This window comes from Bidens hawaiensis, unplaced genomic scaffold (genome assembly GCF_021521415.1).
Source record: "Bidens hawaiensis isolate Kalapana, Puna unplaced genomic scaffold, B.hawaiensis_p1.1 tig00024022_1, whole genome shotgun sequence".
In the NCBI taxonomy this organism is placed as follows: Eukaryota; Viridiplantae; Streptophyta; class Magnoliopsida; order Asterales; family Asteraceae; genus Bidens; species Bidens hawaiensis.
Genome location: NW_027493786.1, coordinates 320,566 through 333,844, shown reverse-complemented (window position 1 = coordinate 333,844; position 13,279 = coordinate 320,566). Strand labels below are relative to the sequence as shown.

Below are 13,279 nucleotides of genomic sequence, written 5' to 3'. Positions count from 1 at the left end.
AAGATGGGTGTGAGAAGATCAGAAACATGGAGCGGTGGGCGTCGATGGGGTTTGGGTTGATGGGGTCTGATGATGGGGTATGTGGAGTGTAACTCCATGTATTAAAAAAATAAATAATAAAAATTTTATATTTTGTTATACGCTTGTCATACTCTTGTTATACGCTTGTCATACGCTTGTTATACATTTGTGAAACACACATCATAAGACACAAAAAAAATTTGTGAAACACACATCATAAGACACAAAAAAAACTAACTCTTTCTATCTAAAATAATCAATCACGTTTGTCATACTCTTGTCATACGCTTGTTATACGTTTGTGAAACGCTTGTGTAAAAAAAGGTACCTACAAAACACACAATCTAAAAACACAAAAAAACTAAAATTTTCTACGAATTCATTGTTGCGGTTGCTGCTGCATTGCTTTACAAGTTCTGCTGTTGTGGCCAGGTATGTGACAAATTTGACACTTCCTATAACCCTTCCCAGAGCGACTAATGGCTATCTCTTTCTTTGATTTAATTATTTTGTGCGAGCCACAACCCTTGTTTCTTATTCCAGTAGGTACACGAATAGTAACTTCTGATGGCTGTTCAAAACCTAAAACAACAGCAAATATATCCCTTTTAGATGGACGTACCCTTTCATACCGAGTTAAGTCTGCTTTTTCAATCATCAAATTAATCTCATCTCTAACTTTAATTAATTCATCAATATCTGCAACATAACTATTGATAAGGTATTCACCGGCATACTTTATTTCTCTTGAAATTTCTTTTATCTTCATGTTCTGATCATTACCAAACTCTGACATTGGAACTGTTCTAATATTCACCGCAGCCTCTTTCCTCCGTCGATTATTTATATATCTTTTAGGGAATTTCTTGACTTGATACATATTCATGACGTAGAAAATATGCCGACACAACAAACCATATTGTTCGAATCTTTTGCAGGAGCATGTTGCAATAGACTCTTCACCAAACTCACCGTCCTTTTTAAACACAACCTAAAAAAGTAAAACGCTTGTTAAACGCTTGTTATTTAACTTAAGCTTAAACAAACTTAAACTAAACGCTTAATAAATGCTCATAATTACCTCAAAAAAACCTGGAACATACGCATTAAAATCCATTATTTTACACCTCAAAAATCCTCCTTCTTCTTCACATGAACTGAATTGTGAAACATCACCAACAATTTCATGCATTTCATCTTGAAGATCATTAAATATAGCTCTTGTATATATCCTAACCGCTTCCCTTTCAAGATAACTTCTGGTTTCTAGCTGCGGATACGTGTACCTACTATCATGATCACACCGTCTGCCATTGTATCTCTGTATCTCCATACAAAAATCAAAATGGTTGAAAAACTTAACTAATGTTAATTGAGAATTTGTAGCTTTTCCAAAAAAATGGTTTTCGCTCTCTGATCTTGATGTTGTACGCATCAATCCAGACAAAAGTTCATCTCTATAAAAAGCAGGTATCCAGTCAAATCTGATTTCATACATATCAGTAAGCCATTTATTCTTGTCAAGCTCAAACTCAACCATTATAGCCTGCCATTTTTCCTCAAATTCTAAAGGACTAATTGAATCGGTCCACACAATGTTACATAGCCTACTCTTAATATCTTCGTTGTTACATAAATCAGCCCCCATCTAATACACAAAAAAACATGTTAAAACGCTTGTTTAGACGCTCGTTGATACAATATATAATCATGTCACGCTCATAAAACGCTCACATATTAAAACATCGAAAACAAAAAGACGATTGCCATTAAACGCTTGTCAAACGCTCATTATTCAACCAGCCTAAAACACGATTAAGAAAGTTACCTTGTCAATAACTTTCATGATATGCCACATACATAACCTATGCCTTGTATTTGGAAACACAGCTGCAATAGCTTGCTTCATAGCAGGGTCTTGATCAGTAACAACAACCTTCGGTGCATGACCAAACGACTTAAGTAACATTTGCAATAACCATGTGTACGATTCAATAGTTTCAAAAGCTAGTAAACCAGCACAGACAGTAACACTATGACAATGGTTATCAATTGCCGTGAACGGGACAAAAACCATCTTGTACCTGTACATAGAAAATCATATAAAAATACAAACAAAAACATATACATACACACAATCCTATACATACACACAAACTTACTTTTTAGTCTTAAATGTAGCATCAAAAGATATAATATCCCCAAATGCAAGATAATTACTCTTTGAAGTCTCATCAGCCCAAAACATACGAATTAATGATGGTCAGGAAAAAGTCGTGTATATTATTATATTATTTGTTTAATTTTAGTTTAAATATTATGTGAACTTTGGTACTTCAAGCGTGTTTATGTGTTTCAGGATACTTGACATTAAGGACGCTTATCGGGATGAATTACAGGCTTGGAACGAAGATATAGAAGATTAATGACGATTGGCACGCTTTCCTATGCAAAATAAATGCAAAATAAATGAATAAAATAAAGAAAATTCTGTCAGACACCTTTAGCGCGGTGCTAAAGGGTCCTGATGGTGATGTCAGCGTATCTCTAAGATTATCAGAATTTTGAGTGTTTAGCGCGGCTCGAAAATCACACCTCTGGGATGTTAGCGACGCGCTAAGATCCTTCTGACGGGAAAAATAACCCTAACTTTGATATAATCAGTTTTTCAGCACCCATTCGACATATCCTTCATTCCTTCAACCAAGTACAAGCCCTAGGAAGATTTTCCACCATCCCGAAGCCTCCGGTTCGTCCATTCATCGCATGCTTTCATCCTCTCATAAGATAAGAGAATCCTTCGTGATGCCGATGTCAGGCTAAACCACTGTATTCACATTAGGCTAGGTTTTTGTGTAAACTAACTTTGATCAGATTCTATGTTTTGAATGCTTATGAACTTGATTGATTGTTTTTAATCTTGTTTTACATTACGAATTGATTGTTTAAACAGTTTATGATTTTGATTGTCAAACTTTGCATCACTTTTCTGGTTGTGTTCATCACATGTAGGGTTAGCTCTTATGTCATTGAACCAATAATCGTTAGTCATTGCTTATAACTGATTTTCATATTTTAAACTGGTAATTGGGTAAACCGGAGTTCAGTTGTGTCAACAATTCGGTTAGGGTATCGTTTGTCATCACAACCCAACTGTTAGGTTTATTTATTACTGCGCAATTAATCTTAAAGAATCTGTGATTAGTCGGTTGTCACTTTACCTGAACCTAAAGTGAATCTTTCTCTCATAATTGTTTACAAACTTTTCCAAGTAATTGTGTGTTCTTATAATCATCTTTACAAACTGCTTGACATCGACTGTCCGCCTAGAATAATAATTAATAATAATGAACTTTACTTGCACTTTCCATTGATTTCCTGTGGAGACAACCTTATTTACCCATACTAGTTATAGGTATTTAAGCATCATAAATACTTGTTGTTTATTAGAGCACGACATCTACATCAAAATGGCGCCGTTGCCGGGGAATCAACGCGCAAAGTGCTAGTTTAGCTTAGTTTTTAGTATTTGTTTTTAGTTTTTCTTTGTTGATTTTACGCGGGGTGTTAGTGTTTGTGTCTTCGCAGGTAAATTCACAAGTTGATGCAGAAAAGATATTCCCGTGAGAAAGAGCCGCTCCAATTTGATCCCGAAACCGAGAAAACAGCAAGACGAAACCGAGCAGCTCAGAAACCCACACTAAACCAAATACCCGAATTCATAGCACCAAAAGAAAAAAACATGAGTAACCGAAGCAGAAGAGATCCAAATGCTTACCAACCACATGACCAAGAACAACCAATCCCACAAAACCAGAACGTTAACCATGACAGAAACCGTAATCTGTTCAAACGAAGAGATGTTAACCGTAATCCTAGAAACATGGATGACAACTTGTCAATCAGATCAGCTCCAGTGAACCGTCAAAGACAGATGATTTGAGAGAGGAAAGACCCAAGATTGATCGTGCTCGTGCACGGGTGGAAAATTGGCACATAGGGGACGATTTTGGTTACGATTCTGAGGATGAGGAGGAGCATAGAGATGAACAGCAGGGTCGATATCAGCAACAAGATCCCTGTGATGACCAAGAAATTTGACAGAATCATCCAGAAAATCAGAGAGATCGAGCAGCACGGCAACAAAACTATGAACAAACCGTACTATGATTTTGATGATGGAGTTACAAGGATATTTGTTCCACCACCAGTCAGAGGCGTTCAAGTCACTTCATTCCACAAGTGGCTACGAATCCTCTACTAATCATCATTCCAGTCAGACGGGGAAGAACTTTTTCGGTAAGGCAGAACAGTTTAACGGGATTACCGACATTTCATGGAAAGGCTACAGAAGAACCATACTTACACTTGAGTGATTTGAACTCGATATGCGCACTCATCTCGAGTCAAGGTTTTACTTCGGAAGAGGTGAAGATGGTAGTTTTCCAGTTCGGTTTGAAAGACGCGGCAAAGTAGTGGTTTTTATCATTGCCATCAGCTAGTATTTTCACTTAGGGAGATTTGGCACAATAGTTTTTAGATGAGTATTATACCCCTCAGAGAACCACAGAAGCCCACAACAACATTCGAAACTTTCAGCAAATCACTGGTGAAACCTTCTACGAATCATTCCAAAGGTTTAAACGATTGTTGAGGACTTGTCCACATCATGGGATTGCCTTATGGAAATTGATAAAGGCATTCCATGATAGTCTCTCAAATGATAATGTCTGTGACCTCCAAGCCACCACGAATGGATCTTTCCTTGCAAATGATGAAAACGAGGATTGGGGACATTTGGAGAGACACGCGAGTAATTCGAAGAGACAAGCACAGTCGAACAAGATGTCAAAAAGATCAGTGGTCAAAGCAGTTGAAGGTCATGGGTCAGAAGATATAATGGATAGATTGGAAAAGAAGATGGATAGGTTGTTGGTTGCAGGTGTACAACGAGCCAGAAATTCAGGAAAAACATATCCGGTATATGAAGGTTGTGGGGAACTAGGACACGAAATTGCGAGTTGTGGGGTTGTGCAAGATGAAGAAACTGGAGAAGAAGAGGTCAACTATGTACAGGGTGAAAGGAAATACAATAATATGAACTCAAATACTTATCATCCGGGCCTCAGGAATCATCCAAACTTCAGTTATGGAAATCCGAACACGCAACAGAACCCAAATTTTCAGGGTAGTTTTTAGAAGACATGTTATCAGTCAAACCAGAAATAGTATGGTAATAGTTCGGGAAGCGGTCAGAGTGGTATAATCAGAGAGATTCTGGGGGTTACAATAAGGTTTATCAAAAGAGTTATCAGCAGGGGCAAGGAAATTCATCTGGTAACAAAGAGGAGTCGATTAAGGATGTGATGGAGTTATTGAAGCAAATGAGTCAGAGGATGGAACTCCAAGAGAAGGCAAATGCTGCAAGAGATAAACAAGTGAGTCAACTGGCTGAAGAAATGGCTAGACTAAAGAGAAATCCATCCAAATTACTAAGTGACACCTTGAAGAATCCGAGCCATCAAAGTAGTAGTTCGTCAAACTCCAAAAATGCACACGTCAGTGCCATCACAATCGAAGATAGTGTGGAGAATGACACGGTTGAAGAATTTGAAACAGGGGCACCACTCATCTCTATTCAGATTGGTGAGTTCAAGACCACCAAGGCACTTGTTGATTATGGTGCGAGTGTGAGTATTCTACCGGGGAGTGTGTATGACCGGTTTTATTTTGGGCCTTTACAAGAGGTTGACACCACCTTGGTGTTAGCTGATTTCACTCGAAGGCGGCCACGTGGTAAGCTGGTTGGTGTTGCGGTAAAGGTTGGTTATTTTTACTATCCAGAAGACTTTCTTGTTCTTGATTATGCACCAGCTGAGAAGGAAGAAGAACCACGTGTGATATTGGGGAGACCGTTTTTGGCTACTTTAAATGCTCAGATTAACTGCCGAGACGAAACAGTTTGCATGACCTTCGGTAACCGTAAGTTAATTTTAAGTATATTTGACTAATCAATTATCTACAGTGGCTTAATTCAAACACAACAAAAACTTACATTCGCGATCGTCTTCCATTTCAAAACCCTAAAATCACAAAAATAGCTTTAAAAACTGATTCGTGAACTCAATTGATAGTTTTTGGTACAAAAATTGTTTCGTAAAATAAGAAAAAAATTGATTTTGATTAAGCTAAATATCAGGATCGTAACCGTTCATACGCAAATTACCAAATTTAAATGAGGAATCAAAAAGACAATCGTACCCTTCTCGCTTAAAAATACACGGGATGTCCTTTTCAACTGAATCATAAGTGTAGATCGACGCTTGCTGTTATCGCGTACAGTTTTGTACGATAAGGATTAGTGTATTTCATCTTTTCTCTCTCTCTCTATATATATATACACACTCACACAACCCAAACTCAAACTATTTAGTTGTGTTATAAAACCCTAGAACCCTTAAAAACGAAATGTTGCAGCCATTTTTCTTTAAACCACACTTGCAGAGGCGGATTTAGGGCTTTCCTAGGGTCGGCCGGTGCCTACCGTCCGCTTGATGGAGTGTCGTGTTTATAGGTGCGTGTTAGTATTAGATGAGTCGACAATCAGTCAATACACCATCGATTAAGGAACAAATCACAGCAGATCTTAGTGTGTGAGAGAGAGAAGATGTTGCTTGTAGTGATCCGAACATCTATTTTTACGGCGACTGTTATGTAGGTGTTGCTGCTATGAAGAGATTTTTGGCAAGATAAAAAACGAACCCTACTAAGCTACTTGTCTGTTTAGTTTTGGCAAAATTAATTAAGCCCACAAGCCCATTAAAGTGACGGTGGCTTGTAGACTTAGTTTCTTAGAATATAGCTAGTGTATTACTATCTTTAATTTATTTTATTTGATAGATTAAAAAAGCTAATTCATCATCCTATACATTTTATAATACTTGGTCTATGAAAAAATCTTATACATTGATAAATCATAGATGTATAAGAAAATTAGTGACCCTCTCGTAGATAATTCCCGGTTTATAGGTGTAAGTATTATTAGATTTTAATAATATTGGTTTTATATTGTTGGACTCTTAATCCAAAAGCCCAAATTTAATGTATATTTTTGGACCCTTAAATTAAAAGTTTAAGTATTTGCCACCGTGTGTGAATAAGTGTGTTGGTGGTTGTAATAATGATGATGGTGCTTGATGATAGTGTGTGTGATGATCAAAGAGGTTAGTCTAAAATAAAACTTAATATGTATTTTGACTTTTAAATAGTGGTGTGTAAAAAGACCAATTTACCACGTTTCATGTGCCCCGAGAGTTCTGAGCCTCTAAAATGTTTGGACGGCCTTGTTCTTTATGACCCAACCCATTTTTTACCCGATTCATTTTGTGTCCCCCGTAGACAAAATTCTGAATCCGTCTTTGCACACTTGATTATATTGTGTTTCCACACTTGTATCATAAACTTCTATACATTGAAAACAAGTTAATCTCATGATTTTGTTGTAGTGCCACTTTTATTAACACACCAAAAACAAATAGGAACCAAAATTATGCCATCAACTCGTGTTTCGGTAGCTGTACGTAGGCTAATGAAGACGACGATCTATTTTAAAGTACATACCTGTTAGATTTCAAAATTTTTTGTTTTTATTTTGTTTATTATTATTATTATTATTATTATTATTATTATTATAAAATAGGCGTCGGAGGGGACCCACTTCCGTTCGGAACTACAAACTTTGGAACCACAATTTTTATCCCACAACGCATGTTAGTCCGTAGAGTTAAAATCCATCAGTGCAACAAAGTCCGTTGTTGATGCTCTAATAACTAGTACATAAAATGACTATTTTAAAACGGTTAAATAGCGAAAAACAACGGTTTCAAAACCGTTATAAACGGAGCGTTGCAAAATATAATTAAAACGGTTTCCACACCTGTGTATATCCTAAAAGATACTAGAACGGTTTGTATCCTGTGTATATTACATAATAATAACAGGATGGTAATCGTTATAAAGCTTTATTTACTACGGGCTCTTAACCATTGTAAAGAACATAATACAACATGTTGTTAACCGTTATTAAAGTATTTACAATGGACAAATAACCAGCGTTCTATATAAATACAACAATTAACAAACTGGTGTACTGATGCATTTATAACAGCTTTGCAACCTGTATTTATAACTGATTTATAACGAAAGGACAAACGGTATTTTTATGCTTTTACAATGGCTTTTTAACCGTTTTTTGTAATGGTTTTACAACCGGTAATTTTATGTTTGTACAACTTTTGTGAACCGGGTGTTTTGTTAATATTGAATTGTTACTCTATTTGATAGTTAATACGACGGTGTATGTGTTTACAACGGGTACACAACTAAAAGCATACAGCCAGCAAAATATATTAATTAGCAGCCAAAAATATATATATTTATATTTAGAATTAACAACTTTAATATTGAATTTAACCAGCTTTACAATTTCTTTCCTAACCTATCCTTTTTATCCTCTGATTTTAGGTGATCATGAAAGTCTTTTAGAGTATCAGGCACAAAATTTGTAATTGATTCCTGGGTACGGGAGGAACAAGAGTTCATCACCTAAAAGTATATATTGGAATAAAAGTTATAGCACAGTTCCTAAATTAGAATAATATATTGATCAAATAGATATAAATTACTTACCAGATGATCCTTGCATGCAATCACAATCTCATACATGGCCATCATAACATAGTAACCACATTCCCAATCCGATTTGTGTTGTGGGCACTACATTTAAAAGCAATTAAACTAATTAAAAGTAAACAAAATTAATGAAATTTCTAGGCAATAATCAATATATATAACTTACGTTAAACATTGTCCATGATACCTTCTTTACCCCCCCCCCCCCCCAATGCTTCCTGAATTACTTATGTTAATGCATAATTAGCAGGTGACTTATTCTTACCCAAATAATCGACGATGCTTACATAAAAATGCATCTCAGCCGTATTGCGATGAATATAAAATAACTGAAATGTGAACTACATAAATGAATTTTGTGTAAAATATTAGTATTATAATAAAAATAGAACAATATTACAATATTGCAAAGTATAAATATATCGTAAATGATATGGAGCCAAGAAGAATTGAGCAGTTTTATTATGTAATATGACCTTGTTGATGTACCTGACCATGAAATATTTTTGACTCTTTATAACACCAAGCGATATTACATCTGGTCTAATAAATTCGGTATTTTTCAAGCCTTTACTCCTCGCTTGTATAAATAGATGCATGTGACCACAAAATTAACAGAAAAAATTTATAGTAATTAAGAAAACAATTGAATAAGGTGAAAAAAAACAAAATCAAACTTACGTGCTATAAACAAAGTCAAAATTGAGATCTCAGCCCATTGGTTGAGACATAACTCCTAAGTCAATAGATTGATGATCATTATCATCTAGATGATACATACCGTCGGGCAATTTAAATGTAAGCCCTGTCTGATCCTTCTCTTTAAAGTAAAGCACCAAATATTGGCAATCTTTTGAATTTTTACTACCAAATGCTTTTTCAATTTTACCCAATGCAGATCGTATCAGTAATTCTTCTGCATTGGGCTAGCGCTGTTTAACAACAACATTATCCACCGTCCTAACAACATCTACCACGGTCCCGTTTGAGGTTGAGGCAATAGATTTATCACCCGCGGTCTTAGCAGCATCTGCCACGGTTGAGGCCGTAGATTGATGCACGAGACCAGTAGGTTCCGGATCCGATGGCAGTGGAAACTACATGCATCAACAAAAAGTTTACTATGTTAATCTGTTTGAACTGGTCAAATGCTTCTTGAGCCAGCCCGACATCGGGTTGATCAAAATCAATATGTTGATAAAATGTAATCCTTTTTATATCAACTAATTATTATAATCATAAAAAGTTTATAAAATATTAAGGACTACCAGTGGCCTGTAATGAGAATCATGTGGAGTCGTTCCCTCAGAATCTAAAATCTATAAATAAAAGATATGTCTTAGTAACTTATTAAACAAAGTAGATAGTATATGATTATGTTTTAAACATACCCTTATTGCACTCAAAGGTCACTAATAAAGTTACCTTTTATGCTTTGCATATCCCCTTCTGTCTCATATAGAATTTCAGTTTCACGCAAAATATGGTATGTTTTACATCTGTCCACTACGGGTGTTCAAAAAAATCCAAATCCGAAAACGAATCCGATATATCCGAAAATCCCAATCTGAATTATCCGAAAATTCAGATATCCGATTTTCGGATTCGAATTCGGATATTGATTTTAAAAATTTCGGATATCTGAAGTCCGAAACTATAGGTTTGATATTTTTTAATTATTTATTATAGTTAAAATTAAATACCCTATTTGGAACGCAAAATCCATATGTATGGTTCACAACAACAACGCTATCAGCTTATACCCAAATCTTCAGATTGTCGTGACCTCCACCTCTGATTTAGGCGAACCCACTTCTCGCCAGTGGATGGTGATGGTTATAGAGGTGGACAACTAGATTATCAAGCTGGTCAGATGAGTGCCGACTTCCCTACAAATCAGACGACTACTGTTTGAACCTACTTTGAATTATGTTGGAATGTAAGCTCGAGTGATAGTTTTTCGGAAGAGTATGACAATTATGACAAGAGAATGTTTATATTGATTATGAATATTGAGGATTACATGCCCTGATTCTTTACACTCACCCTCCTATATATACAACCCTAAGGGTGTTTCTTTTATCCTCTAAATCTTTAACTATTCCTTTGTCCTATGGATTTTTTGCCTCGTCCCCGAAGCATATGGGGATTCCCTTTATCTTCCGGTCGCTTCCTTGTCTCCCTGATCATACGTGTGTGAGTGGTATTCACTTCTTCCGAGTCAACAGTGGCTTTTCCCCATATTATATATTCCCGCCTCTTGACTCTTAACCAGGGCTCTGGCTTTATGGGCTAGTTGTCTTGGGCTTGGTGGGTTTCATCACATGTCTTATGGCCCAGTTCCTATGGCAGCTCTTCAAGTCCCCCAGTTTATTGCCTTTGTTATTTACGACAAAGATAATAAACTTTAACAAACTTCTCGGGCTTCCGGCCTTCTGTCTTACTTCTACGGCTAAATCGTAGCTTTAATTGTTGCAGCCCAACATCGCAGCCCATTTCATAGCTGTAATTGTGGCGGTGTAAATTAAATTTACACACCTTCCCATGCAGCCATCATATGACATCTCTTCTTAAATCCCATCACATTATTTACTTTTCACCTACCCTCTTTCTCTCTACTTCTCTCCCTCAAATCCGGTGACCATCGTCTGCCATTCTTCACCACCTTTTTTCATGCCAGGTTAGTGCCGATTTCTTCCTAATTTCTTTTGTATGAGTAGCGAAGGGTTATCTTCGATTACCTCCACCATCACTCAGCACCCATTAGTGTCGCGATTACCTCAGATGTTACCCAAACCGGGTGAGACCGCCATTAGTCTCCCTAACCTCATGACCGTTTACACGAAAGTCTTAGAATGTGCCAATATCCGTTATCCCCTTACCGAGTTTCAAATGGACTTGTTGAAATACCATCGTTTAGGGTTTTCCCAGGTGCATCCGTTAGGTTTTCTTCGTGTTATTCACTTTGAAATGTCTTGTCATGCTTGTGGTGGCTCTGCAATGGTACCTGATGTAGATGTCGTGCTCTAATCAAAAACAAGTATTTATGAAGCTTAAATACCTATAACTAGTATGGGTAAGTAAGGTCGTCTCCACAGGGAATCAGTGGAAAGTGCAAGTAAAGTTCATAATTATTAACTAATTAACCACGATGGACAAACGATGTCAAGCGGTTTATAAAAGATGATTTAATAAAAACACACGGTTACTTGGAAAAGTTTGTAAACAATAATGAGAAAACGATTCACTTCAGGTTCAGGTAATGTGATGACCGACTAATCACAGATTCATAAGATTAATTGCGCAGTAATTACTAAACCTAACAGTTGGGTTGTGAGGACAAACGATACTCTAACCGAATTGTTGACACAACTAAACTCCGGTTTACCCAATTACCAATTTAAAATATGAAAATCAGTTATAAGCAATGACTAACGATTATTGGTTCAATGACATAAGCGCTAACCCTACATATGATGAACACAACCAGAAAAGTGATACAAAGTTTGACAATCAAAATCATCAACTGTTTAAACAATCAATTCATAATGTAAAACAAGATTAAAGGCATTCAATCAAGTTCACAAGCATTCAAAACATAGAATCTGATCAAAGTTAGTTTACACAAAACTCTAGCCTAAAGTGAATACAATGGTTTAGCCTGACATCTGCATCACGAAGGATTCGCTTATCTGATGAGAGGATGAAAGCATGCGATGAATGGACGAACTGGAGGCTTCGGGATGGTGGAAAATCGTCCTAGGGCTTGTAGTTGGTTGGAGGAATGAAGGATAGGTCGAATGGGGGCTGAAAAACTGATTATATCAAAGTTAGGGTTATTTTTCCCGTGCTAGTATCTCTCTGCCCTCTATACCAAGTATGAACACAATGTAATAAGTTTGGAAGCAAGTCATATCTCCACCCATTACCCACCGGTTGCATAGAGAATATAACTAAGGGTTTTGCTGTGGCTTAGGTTAGGGTGTGGAAGCGAATTTATTTAGTAGCTTATGGTGGATGAGACCCAATTTATTCAAACAAACAAACAACTCACTCAATATTATTTACAAATGACACTAACTCAAACATGACTCTTTTTGAGCTTTTCTTTGATTTTCCAACTTTTTTTCTTTATTTCGTTTTTTTTCTCTCTCTCTCTCTTTTTTAACAATTACTAACATCAATATATACAAACCACTGAATCGAGACATGCGTACATTGTGTACTATGATCGACAAACAACTTATATACAACTCTTGACATACCGAATTTCATCCACAGGGTTAAAAATAATAAAGGCCAAGGCAAACAAGGCTTGTAATGTGGGTTAAACAAACGGAAGGGAAAAGGCACAAACTTGGCTCCTAAGGGATAATGTAGGGTAGGGAGTATTATTTTATTTTTTATTTTTATATGTAAAGGCCATTATAATGTGGGTTTCTACAGTCCTATTTCTCCATACAGGTGGTGGTATTAAGATCTCGAAATGCATGAGACAACCAAGTTCTAGATATCATGGACATACTGGTAACTATCTATAATGGCACTCGTATGACATGTGTATATA

At 36.4% G+C, this 13,279-nt stretch overlaps 1 protein-coding gene across 1 annotated transcript; it reads right to left on the bottom strand.

Annotated features, from left to right (window-relative positions):
• Window positions 1-400: 400 nt before the first annotated feature.
• LOC143568600 (protein FAR-RED IMPAIRED RESPONSE 1-like) lies at window positions 401-2,269 on the bottom strand. The gene is made up of 4 exons (XM_077054716.1): window positions 2,184-2,269; window positions 1,850-2,105; window positions 1,103-1,669; window positions 401-1,012 (listed from the first exon to the last, which is right to left on the bottom strand). Exons 1-4 carry the CDS (start codon window positions 2,267-2,269, stop codon window positions 401-403), a joined length of 1,521 nt encoding a protein of 506 aa, XP_076910831.1.
• Window positions 2,270-13,279: the final 11,010 nt, after the last annotated feature.